This window comes from Oncorhynchus mykiss, chromosome 17, assembly GCF_057628025.1.
Source record: "Oncorhynchus mykiss isolate SJ-2025 chromosome 17, ASM5762802v1, whole genome shotgun sequence".
Lineage (NCBI taxonomy): Eukaryota > Metazoa > Chordata > Actinopteri > Salmoniformes > Salmonidae > Oncorhynchus > Oncorhynchus mykiss.
In genome coordinates, this window is record NC_143038.1 from 36,141,586 (window position 1) to 36,159,481 (window position 17,896).

The 17,896-nt window shown below is 42.3% G+C and overlaps 1 protein-coding gene across 1 annotated transcript in view; it reads left to right on the plus strand.

Annotated features, from left to right (window-relative positions):
* LOC110494073 (metabotropic glutamate receptor 2) overlaps window positions 1-9,496 on the plus strand; it is a 64,278-nt gene extending 54,782 nt beyond the window's left edge. The window contains exons 6-12 of the mRNA XM_021568769.3: window positions 982-1,100; window positions 1,208-1,372; window positions 1,634-1,747; window positions 1,857-2,288; window positions 2,583-2,822; window positions 6,018-6,204; window positions 6,597-9,496. Coding sequence (XP_021424444.1) covers window positions 982-1,100; window positions 1,208-1,372; window positions 1,634-1,747; window positions 1,857-2,288; window positions 2,583-2,822; window positions 6,018-6,204; window positions 6,597-6,655 — 1,316 coding nt within the window. The 3' untranslated portion in view covers window positions 6,656-9,496. The remainder of the gene's footprint in view (window positions 1-981; window positions 1,101-1,207; window positions 1,373-1,633; window positions 1,748-1,856; window positions 2,289-2,582; window positions 2,823-6,017; window positions 6,205-6,596) is intronic.
* Window positions 9,497-17,896: the final 8,400 nt, after the last annotated feature.

A 17,896-nucleotide genomic window follows, 5' to 3' on the forward strand; every position in this document is an offset into this window, starting at 1 on the left:
GTGGAACTCGGTAGTGAGTGTTGCTAGGCGCTTCTGCACTCGGTGGTCCCGTTCTGTGAGCTTGTGTGGCTTACTACTTTGCGGCTGAGCCATTGTTGCTCCTAGACATTTCCACTTCACTATAACAGAGCTTACAGTTGACTGGGGCAGCTCTAGCAGGGTTGGAATTTGATGAACTGACTTGTTGGAAAGGTGGCATCCTATGACGCTGTCACGTTGATAGTAATTGAGCTCTTCAGTAAGGCCATTCTACTACCAATGTTTATGTATGGAGATTGCATGGGTGTGTGCTTGATTTTATACACCTGTCAGCAACAGGTGTGACTAAAATAGCCAAATCCAGTCATTTGAAGGAGTGTCCACATACATTTGTATATATAGTGTACCATTCATGTCATCAGAAATAATACATTTAATCTATTCTTACATTTCTTATTTTCAATGTGATAACACAGAATGTAAGAACAGACCGGAAGCAGCTCAGAATCACATAGTAATCCTGTTATTACCTGAGCTAGTCCTAGAATGATGTCTAATTAAAATTGAGTATTAAATGTTTTATTTAATCATCAATATTGGTACATTGGGGCAATTTGAAACAAATGCAGATCTGAATTGACCGTGAGATTGGTTTCGCAGTTTATGTTGTGTCCCTGTTGAAAAGGGTTTGGTGATGATTTGATTTGCAGTGGGATCAGTAACAAATAGGGACTCAGTAAGATGCGTAGTTAGAGTAGGCAAACAGTGTGCACTATTTTGAGAAAATGCCTCATGAATATATGTTGCATTTTAAATAAATGAATTAAAAAGCAAATGGATAAGATAAAGGAAACATTGACATAGCATCTCAATTGTGATTTCTTTGTGAGAAAACTAAATGACTAGAGACTCATATTAAAACTCAATATCTAACTAAAATGGAGAGTTGTTCTTTCTTCTGAAATGTCATCATTGATATACAGTATTTCTGTTTCCCGTCAGCTCCCTTCAGACCTGCCGACACGGAGAACATTGTGCGTTTTGACGCCTACGGGGACAGTCTGGGCCGCTACAACATCTTCCACTATCACAAACAGGATGATAAATACGTGTATAGGAAGGTATGTAGCTCTTCATCCAGGAGTGCTGAACCACGGCTGACCCGGTGTGTGTGTCTGGGGATGGGGAAAAAGGAAGAAGAATAAAGTATCTCTCCTTTCCTCTTCAGGTGGGTTACTGGGCCCAGGGCCTGATCCTGAATACCAGCCAGGTGCCATGGAGGGGCCCAGCCGGAGTGCCCCCCACCTCCCAGTGCAGTGATCCTTGCAGGAAGAACGAGGTGAAGAGCATGCAGCCTGGAGATGTGTGCTGCTGGATCTGCATCCCCTGCCAGGTAATACATCCACAAGCAAGGAGAGATTCATTTCTTTTTTCGTTGTATCGTTTATCCTCCGATAGTCAGCAGCTCTCTTTGAGGGTGTGTTCCGCTCGGCGCCATTCATTTCTACCGGTTGAATATGCACTACCTTTCTTGGGTGGGGTTAGGATGAAGGTTAAGTTTAGGGCTAGGGTAAGTGGATAGTAAGTTGAAATATTGTTGATAGTTAGTTTGTAGATGTTCTGTAGATGTTTAACTATCTATTTCCCCTGCCAGCCCTACCAGTACCTGCTGGATGAGTTCACCTGTGCAGACTGCAGCTTCGGACAGTGGCCCCAGGCCAACCTGACAGGCTGCTTCGACCTCCCAGAGGAGTACATCCACTGGGAGGTATTGTCACTGTTTTACCTTATTTTTCTCCTCTTTTTAAAATATGTGTCTGAGTTTTGAGACATTTAAGTGTGAAATAACACTTTAAATAAACCTTCATTTGATTTAGGATGCCTGGGCCATTGGGCCCGTCACAATCTCCTGCCTGGGCATGTTGTGTACCCTTTCCGTGGTGGGCCTGTTCTTCAAGAACAATGACACCCCTGTGGTCAAAGCCAGCGGCCGGGAGCTGTCCTACATCCTCCTACTCGGAGTCCTAATGTGCTACAGCATGACCTTCATCTACATCGCCAAGCCCTCGATGGCCGTGTGTACCCTACGTCGACTAGGCCTGGGAACCTCCTTCGCTGTGTGCTACTCGGCACTGCTCACTAAGACCAACCGTATCGCGAGGATCTTCAGCGGGGTGAAGGACGGGGCCACACGGCCACGGTTCATCAGCCCAGCCTCCCAGGTGGCCATCTGCGGCGGACTTATCTCCTGTCAGCTCCTGGTGGCTGTGGTCTGGCTTCTGGTGGAGATGCCTGGTGTCAGGAAGGAGGTGGGCGTAACAGAGTTGGATTCCTAACATCACTCCCTAGCCTGAAATGTTTCCACACAAGCTATCAACTCATTAGCTTTTGTCAAGTGGGGGGGGTCATGTATGTTTGCAGAGCAGATGATCCCTGGTTCCAGCCCAGTGAGGGTCAGGGAAGAAAGCTATACTGTTAATGAAGCACAGTGATATTATTGCCCATCACATGAGCATAGAAATATATAATAATATTCCATATTAATATACTGTATACACTACTCTATTTCCTAATATGGTTCTGTTCTATTTAATTATATGGAGGTGAGCCCCGAAAGGAGGGATATAGTCACCCTGAAGTGCAACAGCAAGGACTCCAGCATGCTGGCCGCTCTGGCCTACAACTGCGTCCTAATCGTCCTCTGCACAGTCTACGCCTTTAAGACCAGGAAGTGTCCAGAGAACTTTAACGAGGCCAAGTTCATTGGGTTCACCATGTACACCACCTGTATCATCTGGCTGGCCTTCCAACCCATCTTCTACGTCACAGCCAGCGACTACAGGGTGAGTGGTAAAAATATACTCCAATTAGGGTTGTAAAATGCTGGCAACTTTACCAAAATGTCTAGATTTTCCAGAAATCCTGGTTGGAGGGTTCCAGATTTCCTGCTTATTCCCCTTCTGATTCTGGGAATATTCTAACCAGGACTTCTGGACATTCTGGGAATTTGGAGAAAGTTACTGGAATTTTGCAACCCCAACTCCAATATATTGTAATGAAATGACGGAGTAGAACGAGGTAATTGTACCTATCAATACTAGGGTCATTACGATATTAATGACAAGGTGGGTATATTTTCATTATTAAAGAAATCTATAAGTCTTTGAATGTGTCTTTAATGTACCAATGGATCTAGGTGACATACTGTACATAAATTCCTTTTGATCATCATCATCATCATTTTGATCGTTCCTCGTATAGTCATTCTCCAAATGACGTTCCTTATCTAATCTAAAACTCCAGTATTGCCATTTATATACATTACGTTATGATTTGAAAATAATGCTTTTTTTTTCTCCCTTCTAACATCGACAATGAAATGTGCAGGAGATTTCCCCCAGGGAATTTAGATAGGAAGACTCTTCCCACTGGGCAAAAACTGGTTGAATCAATGTTTCCACGTCATTTCAACCCAAACATTCTATATGAAAACGTTGAATCAAGGTGAAAAACTGATTGGATTTGAAAAAAGTCATCAACGTAAGGGACCTTCGTATTTTTAACCTAAATCCAATGACATGGCGGAATGTTTGGTTGATTTCACATTGAATTCACGTTAGTTGACAACTCAACCAAATCTAAATCAAAAGTATATGTTAAACAGATGTCCATGCCCAGTGGGTTGTTCCTAGCATTCCTCTACAATATTGCCATGGCTTCGTTTTCCAGTTCTCAGCTGAGATCAGTTCAAACAAGGGAATAGCTGGGCTTCTTAGGGCCTGATGCTAAGATTGTCTTAGTCATCTACAGATAGCCATCTGCTTAACTGATCGACTAATCAACTAATGAACACCCAGACCCAGTGACCCAGTGTGCCCCTTCTCAACACCCAAATGACGAGCCCAATATGACACCACAATACAGCCTAACAGGATAGATGACTTACTGTATATATTATATCTATATAAAAATATAGCTTAAAGGTGCTTTCATCGCCCTGTTTCAGACCTACGCAGTCTTTGTTGGCATGTAAGCAAGATAAAGAGAGACAATATGTATACAACTGACACAAAAGTTCAGTCCAGGGTGTATGATAACTGGGACCCAAGGCTGAATCTAGTCTAGTCTAATGCCTGTCCGGTTGGTGTTGGTGTGCCACTGGGCTCTGGGAGGAGAAAGGAGAGGGGGAGGAGGAGGGAGTCTCATATTGGTCTTGCATCAGAATCATGAGTCTCCCCAGGCTATCTCCTCATCATCTCTATGGTGTTCTATGTACTAGCAAAAAAACACCTGAGTTGAAAGAGAAAAGTTTGAGAGAAGGGGTGAGAAAGCAGGCTAGAAAGGAGTGAGAGACTGGATGAACAGTATTAGGATGAGTGTACATATTGAATATAGATGATGAGTGTTCATATTGGAGCTGTGGTAGACAGAATAATTAAGCTAGGAAGAGGTTTTGGCTATGCAACAGAACGCTTTGCTCTCTGTGTGCCATTAATAATGACAGCAGTTGGGCTCAGCGTCCTGCATTTCAACATTGGAGATGTTCTCACATGAAAGACAAGCTGTGTTGTTCATTGAATTTCAATGAACCTGGGGTCTCATATGGACATGGACATTCAATATTCCAGACTGTACTTCCATCAACCGTCAAATGGCAGACTTGTTCTCTCTCTCTTTCTCTCCTGATTTCTAAGTCATCTTCTCTCTCTCTCTCTTAAAGCTCAAGGCTATTGATCTAGTCCAGTGCCATGGTTTGTTAAATTATCTTGTGTTAAAATATGCATTGAATAGCTCCTAGGTAGCTAAATGCCTACTGTTTCTTTACATACATGCATATATATATTATCAAACCTGATGCTTGTTGAGGTCAACGAAGGGCCATAGACAGCTCTTGGAAATTCACACTCAACTGTGACTTGGACAAAAGTTGTGTCACACTGTCATAGTGTTATTTCATTAGGGTGAAATGGAGTTCAAATTCAACAGAAACAAACCTGAAAGCCTTCCATCATACTATTATGGATTGTGCATGCTGTTAATGTACTACATAGATGTGCTTTGATGCTCAGAGTCAGACCATTCTGTTGTGCGAACTGGTGGTCTTTGCATGCGGAAACAGCAGTGGTACGAGGCAGCCTATTGGTTGGGAAGACTGAGTAATCACAGGTTAGGAGTCAGAGCAGATTAACGATGGGCTCATGATGACAACCCAGGGCCCAGATTCACATAATCTTTTAAAGAAGACATTTCTTCTTAACTGCCATGTTTTCCTTAACCATAGGCTTAAGACGAAAGTTAAGCAAAGTTGCTATTCCTTAAAAAGGTTCTTGGAAATATGCTTGCGCTATTTCTTATGTTTCTCCTTAAGCAAAAAGTGAAGAAGAAATTAGATTCTTGAAAATAAAGTCATCTTAATTCCAAGATAGCTAAACCCATGTCTTAAACTCAGGGCAGTGAGAGAACAAGCTCATGAAAGCAATTGAACGTTTAATTCACTCAGAAACTTAACCTGAAAATGTCAGTATTGATTATTTTAAACCCAAGAACATGTTTTAGAACAGGAATCTCAGTAAGAAATATACTAACATTATTGCCATTGCTAGCTGGATAACTAGCAAAAACAGTTGCCTAGCAACAAATATTTTAAGAAGATATTGGAGAAGTTCGTAAGAAATTCATTACATCTTAAGATATTGTTGAAGAATTTCACTTACAAACTATCACATGAACTTCTTTTTTTTAAGAAGCTTCTTAAGTTTTTGCATAAGAAGTGTTTTGTGAATCTGGGCCCAGGATCTGCCAGGACAGACAGCAGTGGCAGTCATTAGTGGGCACAGTTGAATGAGATTTCCATCAGTTTGGTCCACCAGAGATGCTCAACTGGTTGGCAGAAATGGCAGATAGCAAAAGACCACTACAGTCACTGGTCTTGGAATAGAGCTCCATCTCTGTCAGGAAACGACTAAAAGACCCCAGCCCTATCAGTATATTCAGTGAATCCTGATGATTCAACCTGTCTCCTCTATCTCCCTATACAGGTTCAGACCACCACCATGTGTATCTCTGTCAGTCTGAGTGGCTCTGTGGTGCTAGGCTGTCTCTTCGCTCCTAAGGTCCACATCATCCTATTCCAGCCCCAGAAGAATGTGACCACACTAAGGGTGCCTGCCAACCGCTTCGGGGCCACGGTCACAACATCAGCCTCAGTCCCCAGCTCGTCGAAAGGTAGCTATCACTGGCAAATTTGAACGTTTCAGTCATTGTTGGTGAACATGACATACATCTCATGACATAAATGTTGCTGACCAAAGCACACAAGATTTGGTTATGGGTTCCAAAAATAGTGAGCCTTCATCTGAAACATACATAGGTCTACTGATATTTATGATCACAGTGGTAGAGGTGTCTGTTGCGTTTGGCAACTATATAGGCGTATGCAGAACACTACTAAAATGTACTAAAACCAGATCCCTAAGTTAAATATTTTAGATTTAATCAATGTGAAAAACAAGCAAGTTATTTTTTATTTTCTTTAAAAAAAAAATTATTTCACATTTTTACTCTCTGTTTTGTATTATTATTGTTGCATCAGCCTCTCTCTGCCTGTGTGCCAACAGCAGTAACAACGGTGTGTAACGGTCGTGAGGTGGTGGACTCCACTACATCCTCTTTGTGAAGAAGGTTGAGCTGCTTGTATCATTCCTCCGTTCTCCAAACACAAGCTACAGTGCCATCTGAAATCACCCCCTCTCATCCAACAAAGCTGCTGATGACATAACGCTCATGCCATATCTCAAGTCCCATTTACAGTAGAGACAAGTAGAGGCTCTCTCTAGTCAGACAGAGGACTGTGAAAGCTAAATTATGACTATACATACCAGTATTACGTAATGTATGAGTGTAAATCCTTTTGGTATAGATTTAACAACATTGCATAGATTTTTATTTGGTTTCAGGATAGACTTGTCGTTGAATGCACTGCTGTATGAAGGGTTGCAAAGGGAGGGTATATTACTGAAAACGTTCTAAGTTTACCAGTAAACTAGCTGAATTTTGGTCATTTTCAGGTTTCTTTTGGAATCGAGTGGCCTTTTTAGTACTTCAGATTATCACAGGTGTCTGTAATTATGAAATAATTCAATAAGTTGATTTTAAAATAAAAAAATACAAAGACAAGCAGTAAAACATTATCCTAAATATAAACCATCAACTTAGTGAACACCATTGGTGTTTAATATGATGGTTTCAGCATGAAACATCCTTTATTTATGTTTTACACACTTATTTTACTATTTCAATGTCTATGTTGTAAATGTTTTGGAATCAAACTGGTGGCAGTTGTGAAATAAGTCAATAGTTGGAAGAGTTAATGAAAACAATTGTTGATTAGATGCTTTTTTCATTAATTAGGCTATATTGTCCTGAACTTTATGGTCTATCCACTAGAAACTCATGGACAATATGCACACAGATATAAAAAATGAATACTATATATTCTTTTTTATTTTGTTTTAAAGTTATTCAAGTATAAATTAACAAGATCAGTTTTCCATCCCAAATGTGTGTGTGTGTGTAAAGTACATGTAGGAAAAAGAATTGCACAACAGTCCTGATGGAAAAGGCTAATTTGTTAACTTTCCAAATGTCAACAAAACACACTAGACAAGGTGGAATCTTTTTGTGTGCGTAAAATTAATAACAATTAATTATGTGAGGAATTGTAATGGAAACTCCTTTATGCGCAAATATTGTAAACTTGGGAGTCACACGATGGTATGTTGTTTGGTCCTCCTACTACAACTCAGGAAAGCATGCAGTTTATTAGGCTACAGATTAATTCAATTATGAACGTCACAGGGTGGTGAAAGTGGACAGTCATGAGCTTGATGCTACTTTCCAATAAATATCGAGGGACTTATTCTGGTGACACGATGATCAATGCTTGGCTGCTGTTTGACAAATGAAAATAATCTCTCTCTTGTACATAATAATATCATGATGTAGGCTATACCTGCATTGTACCTGCCAGCGGATGGCTAGAGCATGTGCCAAGACCAGAGTGGACACATTCGCTATATAACGCAAAATACATGCTGACAAAAAAATCAGAAGAGTTGAAAATAAGATGGAAACCCATTTAACATGGGAATAGAAATTCAACCACAAAAGTAATTATGTGCACTACGTCATCGCGCACATCCTTTTCCCCACAAGTCAATTTGATGGAAATATGACCATATTGTATGCGCATATTGTTTTTATAGAGATTTTAGAATATTTGCATTAAGATCTGTCGCAATTGGATGGAAACATAGCTATAGATTGAAATAGATTATGTTAATTACCAAAATTCCAGTAGCTTTGGTCAATTACCGGTAGCTTTGCAACCCTAGCTGTACGCCTTACTGTCAGTACAGAGAATCCGTATTGTGAATAAGGTGGCTCATGGTGTCATACAGTTATGTGAATACAATATCCAAACGTTTTACTTCTCTTCCAACTACTAGAGTTAGTATTATTAACACAAAACACTTATTTTGAATTAATTCTCCCCCTGCCTCTTAAACTACATTGAAAAAAATATATAAATGCAACATGTAAAGTGTTAGTCCCATGTATAATGAGCTGAAATAAAAGATCCCAGAAATTATCCATAAGCACAAAAAGCTTATTTCTTTTAAATTTGGTGCACAAATTTGCTAACATCCCTGTTGGTGAGATTTTCTCCTTTGCTAAACTAATCCATCCACCTGACAGGTGTGGCATATCAAGAAGCTGATTCAACAGCATGATCATTACACAGGTGCACCTTATGCTGGGGGCAATAAAATACCACTAAAATGTGCAGTTTTGTCACACAACACAATGCCACAGATGTTTAAAGTTGAGGGAGCGTATAACTGGCATAATGACTGCAGGAATGTGCATCAGAGCTGTTGCCAGAGAATATAATGTTAATTTCTCTACCATAAACCACCTCCAACAACATTTTAGAGAATTTGGCAGTATGTCCAACCGCAGACCATGTGTATGGCTTCGTGTGGACAAGCGGTTTGCTGATGTCATTGTGAACAGAGTGCCCCATGGTGGCAGTGGGGTTATATGTGCTGGCATGAACTAAAACAATGAACACAATTGCATTTTATCAATGGCAATTTGAATGGACAAAAATACAGTGACGACATCCTGAGGCCCATATTTTAAGGTATCTGTAACCAACAGATGCATCTCTGTATTCCCTGTCATGTGAAATCCATAGATTAGGGCCTAATGAATTCATTTCAATTGACTGATTTCCTCATATGAACTGTAACTCAGTCAAATCTTTGACATTGTTGCGTTTATATTTTTGTTCAGTATACATTTGAATGACATGAGATTAACCATAGTGAAAGTGATGATTAAAAACTAGGCTACTATCAGCATGGACAATGTTTTAACGTAGACTTTGGTGAACCAGTTTGTGCTTTCTTGTAATTTATGTAAATAAAGTGTTATTTTTTATTATTAAAACAAATTGTCAGTGTTTATTTTGTTCACAAAACTCCAGAGACACCAGCAACGAACTGTAAAGAGCCACTACCTCATCTTAATAACCTCAGAAATATAATATCCTTAAATGTTGCAGGTGTATCAGCATTCTGGATCGACCATCAATACTGAGCAAAACACTGATTATTACCCAGCACCGAGTGTGTATATTCCAATGGCTAAAGGATGCACAGAGGTACTCTAACCAGAAACGTTAAGTCCCCTATTTAGGGGACTTTGAGAGGTTCTGGACCGGTTCCAACTGACATTTGTGTACAAAGCGCTCCATGAACATCGCAGTGTCCAGTGCCTTATAGTGTCAGAAAACACCATATGTCTGCATTGCACTACCACTGTCAGCAGAGTTGACTTGAAGTGTCAGGTTTCACACCCTACATTCACGTAGGGAGGTGACGTGTCACATTTTACGGCTCATCCTTTTCTGGGATCCCGCTGAATAAAGGCGCTAGAGCCTGGGAGATCTATTAAAAAGGGAACAGTCTAGCAATTTCAGCAATTGTGGTTTCATCTCACTTAGAGCTCTCAACATGAAGAAAAACACTAAATCATTTTGTAGAATTGAAACAACCATTCCTCTTGGTCACAGAGGGAGGAAAACACGTTGTGCGTAAGGCTGAAGTTGTAACAAGTCTGCAGACATTTAAATGTTGTCTCTGCATCGCTCAGAGGATGCTTGGCAGAAAATGCTCGGTCGTCAGCCATATAAAAATGGGGCCAAATTTGGGCTGTCACTAAATATGTCCATATTTTACTATACAGTGATATCTTATAGTAAGTCTTTATAATTTCATTGTTACTATATTTATAAAGCATTTCAGGTCATTTCAAGCCCTATTCCCCCACTTTTGAATAGAAATATAATATTTTTTTAAATATTTGTACTGGGTACAAATTTGTGTCCTCAAGTGAGTACACCTCAGCATTTTTTAATTATTATTTTCACCAGGTGAGTTGCAGATCTTCCTAGAACGATGCAGCATTACTTGTTATTGTTTATGGCCATCTCGGGTATGTCTATTTAGGCAGAAATATATTTTTTGTCCAAAAGGTCTTATCCATCGCAACCTCAGTGTGAACAATTAGCGCCGTCATCACCTAAAAATCTAGCTAAATCTATGTTCACGTCGAGGTAAGCAACACTTAAGCATGCATGAGCGCACCAGCTGTTCCGGACAGCTTCCGGACAGAGTGATTGATCACGCCGATGTGATTAAACAGGTCAACATTCACAAGGCCTTGGGTCCAGATGGATTAGCAGAATGTGTACTCCGAGCATGCGCTGACCAACTGGCAAGTGTCTTCACTGACATTTTCAACCTCTCCCTGACAGAGTAATACCTACATGTTTCAAGCAGACCACCATAGTCCCATGTGCCCAAGAAAGCGAAGATACAGTGCCTTGCGAAAGTATTCGGCCCCCTTGAACTTTGCGACCTTTTGCCACATTTCAGGCTTCAAACATAAAGATATAAAACTGTATTTTTTTGTGAAGAATCAACAACAAGTGGGACACAATTATGAAGTGGAACGACATTTATTGGATATTTCAAACTTTTTTAACAAATCAAAAACTGAAAAATTGGGCGTGCAAAATTATTCAGCCCCCTTAAGTTAATACTTTGTAGCGCCACCTTTTGCTGCGATTACAGCTGTAAGTCGCTTGGGGTATGTCGCTATCAGTTTTGCACATCGAGAGACTGAAATTTTTTCCCATTCCTCCTTGCAAAACAGCTCAAGCTCAGTGAGGTTGGATGGAGAGCATTTGTGAACAGCAGTTTTCAGTTCTTTCCACAGATTCTCGATTGGATTCAGGTCTGGACTTTGACTTGGCCATTCTAACACCTGGATATGTTTATTTTTGAACCATTCCATTGTAGATTTTGCTTTATGTTTTGGATCATTGTCTTGTTGGAAGACAAATCTCCGTCCCAGTCTCAGGTCTTTTGCAGACTCCATCAGGTTCTCTTCCAGAATGGTCCTGTATTTGGCTCCATCCATCTTCCCATCAATTTTAACCATCTTCCCTGTCCCTGCTGAAGAAAAGCAGGCCCAAACCATGATGCTGCCACCACCATGTTTGACAGTGGGTATGGTGTGTTCAGGGTGATGAGCTGTGTTGCTTTTACGCCAAACATAACGTTTTGCATTGTTGCCAAAAAGTTCACTTTTGGTTTAATCTGACCAGAGCACCTTCTTCCACATGTTTGGTGTGTCTCCCAGGTGGCTTGTGGCAAACTTTAAACAACACTTTTTATGGATATCTTTAAGAAATGGCTTTCTTCTTGCCACTCTTCCATAAAGGCGCAGATTTGTGCAATATACGACTGATTGTTGTCCTATGGACAGAGTCTCCCACCTCAGCTGTAGATCTCTGCAGTTCATCCAGAGTGATCATGGGCCTCTTGGCTGCATCTCTGATCAGTCTTCTCCTTGTATGAGCTGAAAGTTTAGAGGGACGGCCAGGTCTTGGTAGATTTGCAGTGGTCTGATACGCCTTCCATTTCAATTTTATCGCTTGCACAGTGCTCCTTGGGATGTTTAACGCTTGGGAAATATTTTTGTATCCAAATCCGGCTTTAAACTTCTTCACAACAGTATCTCGGACCTGCCTGGTGTGTTCCTTGTTCTTCATGATGCTCTCTGCGCTTTAAACGGACCTCTGAGACTATCACAGTGCAGGTGCATTTATACGGAGACTTGATTACACACAGGTGGATTGTATTTATCATCATTAGTCATTTAGGTCAACATTGGATCATTCAGAGATCCTCACTGAACTTCTGGAGAGAGTTTGCTGCACTGAAAGTAAAGGGGCTGAATAATTTTGCACGCCCAATTTTTCAGTTTTTGATTTGTTAAAAAAGTTTAAAATATCCAATAAATGTCGTTCCACTTCATGATTGTGTCCCACTTGTTGTTGATTCTTCACAAAAAAATACAGTTGTATATCTTTATGTTTGAAGCCTGAAATGTGGCAAAAGGTTGCAAAGTTCAAGGGGGCCGAATACTTTCGCAAGGCACTGTAACCTGCCTAAATGACTACCGCCCCGTAGCACTCACGTCTGTAGCCATGAAGTGCATTGAAATGCTGGTCATAGCTCACAACACCGCCATTATCCCAGAAACACTAGACCTACTCCAATTCGCATACCGCCCCCACAGATGATGCACTCCACAATGCCCTTTCCCACCTGGACAAAAGGAACACCTTGGTGAGAATGCTGTTCATTGACTACAGCTCAGCGTTCTGCACCATAGTGCCCACAAAGACCATCTTTGGTAAATCCGACCACAACTCTATCCTCCTGTTTCCCGCTTACAAGCAAAAAATAAAGCAGGAAGCACCAGTGACTTGGGATATAAAAAAAAATGGTTAGATGTAGCCGATGCTAAACTACAGGACTGTTTTGCTATCACGGACTTGAACATGTTCCGGGATTCTTCCGATGACATTGAGGAATACACCACATCAGTCACTGGCTTTATTAATAAGTGCATTGTGGACGTCGTCCCCACAGTGACTTTATGTACATACCCCAATCAGAAGCCATGGATTACAGGAAACATTTGCACTGAGCTAAAGGGTAGAGCTGCCGCTTTCAAGGTGCGGGACTCTAACCCGGAAGCTTACAAGAAATCCTGCTATGCCCCGCGACGAATAATCAAACAGGCAAAGTGTCAATACAGGGCTAAGATTGAATCATACTACACCGGCTCTGACGCTCGTCGGATGTGGAAGGGCTTGCAAACTATTACAGACTACAAAGGGAAGCACAGCCGCGAGTTGCCCAGTGACACGAGCCTACCAGACGAGCTAAACCACTTCTATGCTCGATTCGAGGCAAACAACACCAAGGCATGCATGAGAGCATTAGCTGTTCCGGACGACTGTGTGATCACGCTCTCCATAGCCAGCATGAGTAAGACCTTTAAACAGGTCAACATACACAAGGCTGCGGGGCCAGATGGATTACCAGGCCGTGTGCTCAGGGCATGTGCTGACCAACTGGCAGGTGTCTTCACTGACATTTTCAACATGTCCCTGATTGAGTCTGTAATACCAACATGCTTCAAGCAGACCACCATAGTCCCTGTGCCCAAGAACACAAAGGCAACCTAACTAAATGACTACAGACCTGTAGCACTCACGTCCGTAGCCATGAAGTGCTTTGAAAGGCTGGTAACGGCTCACATCAACACCATTATCCCAGAAACCCTAGACCCACTCCAAGTTGCATACCGCCCAAACAGATCCACAGATGATGCACTCTATTGCACTCCACACTGCCCTTTCCCATCTGGACAAAAGGAACACCTTGGTGAGAATGCTATTCATTGACTACAGCTCAGCGTTCAACACCACAGTACCCTCAAAGCTCATCACTAAGCTAAGGAACCTGGGACTAAACACCTCCCTCTGCAACTGGATCCTGGACTTTGACGGGCCGCCTCCAGGTGGTAAGGGTTGGTCGCAACACATCTGCCACGCTGATCCTCAACACTGGAGCTCCTCAGGGGTGAGCGCTCAGTCCCCTCCTGTACTCCCTGTTCACCCACGACTGCATGGCCAGGCACGACTCCAATACCATCATTAAGTTTGCAGACGACACAACAGTGGTAGGTCTGATCACCGACAACGACGAGACAACCTATAGGGAGGAGGTCAGAGACTTGGCCGGGTGGTGCCAGAATAACAACCTATCACTCAACGTAACTTAGACTAAGGAGATGGATTGTGGACTACAGGAAAAGGAGCACCGAGTACGTCCCCATTCTCATCGGCGGGGCTGTAGTGGAGCAGGTTGAGAGCTTCAAATTCCTTGGAGTCCACATCAACAACAAACTAGAATGTTCCAAACACACCAAGACAGTCGCGAAGAGGGCATGACAAAGCCTATTCCCCCTCAGGAAACTAAAAAGATTTGGCATGGGTCCTGAGATCCTCAAAAGGTTCTACAGCTGCAACATCGAGAGCATCCTGACCGGTTGCATCACTGCATGGTCCGGCCCAGTACGTCACTGGGCAAAGCTGCCTGCCGACCAGGACCTCTACACCAGGCGATTTTATTTATTTATTTTACCTTTATTTAACTAGGCAAGCCAGTTAAGAACAAATTCTTATTTTCAATGACGGCCTAGGAACAGTGGGTTAACTGCCTGTTCAGGGGCAGAACGACAGATTTGTACCTTGTCAGCTCGGGGGTTTGAACTTGCAACCTTCCGGTTACTAGTCCAACACTCTAACCACTAGGCTACCCTGCCGCGATGTCAGAGGAAGGCCCTAAAAATTGTCGAAGACCCCAGCCACCCCAGTCATAGACTGTTCTCTCTACTACCGCATGGCAAGCGGTACCAGAGCGCCAAGTCTAGGACAAAAAGACTTCAACAGTTTTTACCCCCAAGCCATAAGACTCCTGAACAGGTAACCAAATGGTTACCCGGACTATTTGCATTGTGTGCCCCCCCCAACCCCTCTTTTACGCTGCTGCTAGTCTCTGTTTATCTTATATGCATAGGCACTTTAACTATACATTCATGTACATACTACCTCAATTGGCCCGACCAACCAGTGCTCCAATTGGCTAACCGGGCTATCTGCATTGTGTCACACCACCCGCCACCCGCTCTTTTTACGCTACTGCTACTCTGTTAATCATATATATGCAGTCACTTTAACCATACCTAGACGTACATACCTCAAAAAGCCTAACTAACTGGTGTCTGTATAAAGCCTTGCTACTCTTGTTTTCAAATGTCTTTCTACTGTTTTATTTCTTTACTTACCCACACACACTTTGACACTATTAGTTGAGCCTGGATGTAAGCATTTCACTGTAAGGTTGTATTCAGCGCACGTGACAAATAAACTTTGACTTGATTCGAAGGCTTGATCACCAACAAGGATGAGACAGCCTTTAGGGAGGTCAGATACCTGGCAGTGTGGTGCCAGGACAACATCTCCCTCAATGTGAGCAAGACAAAGGGGATTATCCTGGACTGCAGGAAAAGGAGGGCCAAACACCCCCCCCCCCCCCCCCATTCACTTCGAAGTGGCTGTCATGGAGCAGGTTGAGAGCTTCAAGTTCCTTGGTGTCCACATCACCAACAAACGAACATGGTCCAAACACACCAAGACAGTCGTGAAGAGGGCACGACAACACTGTTACCCCGTCAGGAGACAAAAAGATTGGGTATGGGTCCCCAGATCCTCAAAACGTCCTACAGCCACACCATCAAGAACATCCTGCCCGGTTGTCACACCACCTGGTATGGCAATTGCTCAGCAGCCAACCATAAGCCACTACAGAGGGTAGTGAGTATGGCCCATATATCACTGGGGCCAGGCTTCCTGCCATCCAAGACCTATATACTAGGCGGTGTCAGAGGAAGGCCCAACATTTTTTTTAATCAAAGACACCAGTCAGAGACTTCTCTCTGCTACAGGACAACAAGCAGTATCGGAGTGCCAAGACTTGCCTAGTTGATAAGTAAAAACTGTATTTTACACAAATAAAAGTCCAGGTCCAAAAGGATCCTTAACAGCTTCTACCCCCCAACACTGCTGAACAATTAATCAGAATGGCCAATTGGACTATTTACATTGACCCCCCACCTTTTGTTTTTATGCTGCTGAGCTATGCATAAGTCACTTTACCCCCCCCCCCCCCCCCATCTACATGTAAAAATACGTCAAATAACCTTTCTTCCCGCACACTGACTCAGTACCCCCGGAATACAGACTCTATTTTGTGTTACCTTATTTTATACTTTTAGTAAATATTTTAACCATTTCTTGAACTGCATTGTTGGTTAGGGGCTTGTAAGTAAGCAGTAAGGGCTACCTACACCTGTTGTATTCGGCGCATGTGACAAATGTTTTTTTACGCCCTATGGTAGGAGAGGGGGCTATCGACTAGGCCACCAAAGCTATGGTCCGTGCACCACCTATATTCCAGAGTTCAACCTTCTCACTTAAGATTGGAAATATGCATTTTAAACCATTTCATCTGCATTTTATAAGTAAAGAGAGTGTTTTGATTCAATAGTGAAGGAGCATGCCACTAGTTTTTCCACACATAATACATTATTGTAACAGTTGGTAGAAAATTGTTTATCAGATAACAGAAGCGGAACGCTGTTTGGCTAGCAGCCACAAGTAAACTGGCTTACAATGAAAAGGCAAGATTTATTTTTTGCAAAAATCATGAATGTCCATCAATTTCTAATGTTTATGATAGCATGTAGCCAGCTACATTTCTTAATGTTTTGCTTGTAGATAATCTTGCATTTGAACTTTCTACCAGAGAAAAACACCTGAGGAAATAACCCGCTGGTGATCCAATCAGAGCAAATTTCATACAAGTGGAGAAGTGTAACTGAAGCACAAAACTACTCCTTTTACATTCATGAGTTGTAACAAACCCTGACATACCTTAAGGGAACATTTCGGCATTTCGTGTATGATCAGTGAGAAAGTCCATATTGCAAATGTACGGTCCCTTACCCGACGTCCGAAATCGTTTGTAAAATTCGCGGTCGGCGTCGGGACGTGCGGTAGGGCCGGACCTACCGGGAAGTCGTCGAATGAACTTTGTCGGACTTTCGGTTCCCGTTTAAAAAAAAAAACAAGTTTCGGACCGTTTTTCCGCCGTCCCGGACACTCCCACCAGATGGCATACGGAATCATATGGCAATTTGGCAAAACATCACGAATCGCGACGGGGCCTTATCTCAAAAACTGAAAATATTTCGAAGCCGAAACTTGGCGAGCGTAGGGTTGGCGTAACGGGCAGTTGGCCCCGAACGGGATGGCGTCTAGGCCTCGACGGTTTTTGAGCTACGGCCATTTTTCTGGGATTAAAGGCTTAAAATGGAAGTAGAGAAATTATTTTTCCACTTCGGGTCAAAGCCAAGGAGCCTCCGGTGTCAATAAAAAAAGAACCAGCCATTTATCTATCGTCATTTAAGAGAAACGGAACAATGGCAAATTGGTGATGGTCACAAATAGGCGTTTTTTTTTTTCAACGGTTACAGATCCAGTTGCAGGGTGTTCATACGAATCTTTTTAAAGTGTGCTGCGGAGCTCTGCGACATTTCTGTGATTTTCTATGATTTTCTGAAATAACACAATAACCGACCATTAGAATAGTAGGCCCAAAATGAAGCCTGCCCCACAATGTCATTTGCTTTTGAGTGACAGTGAGAGAACCGTTAGGGTGAGAAGAAAAATTCCACCACATGAATGTTCCTAAGGTCCTCCCGATCTCAACAAGCCTAACCTTGACCGTGTGGCATTAACCCTTCACAGTAAAACAGGGTTTTTTGATCTCACAGATTACAGTGTCATCTCTCCCCATAGGAATAC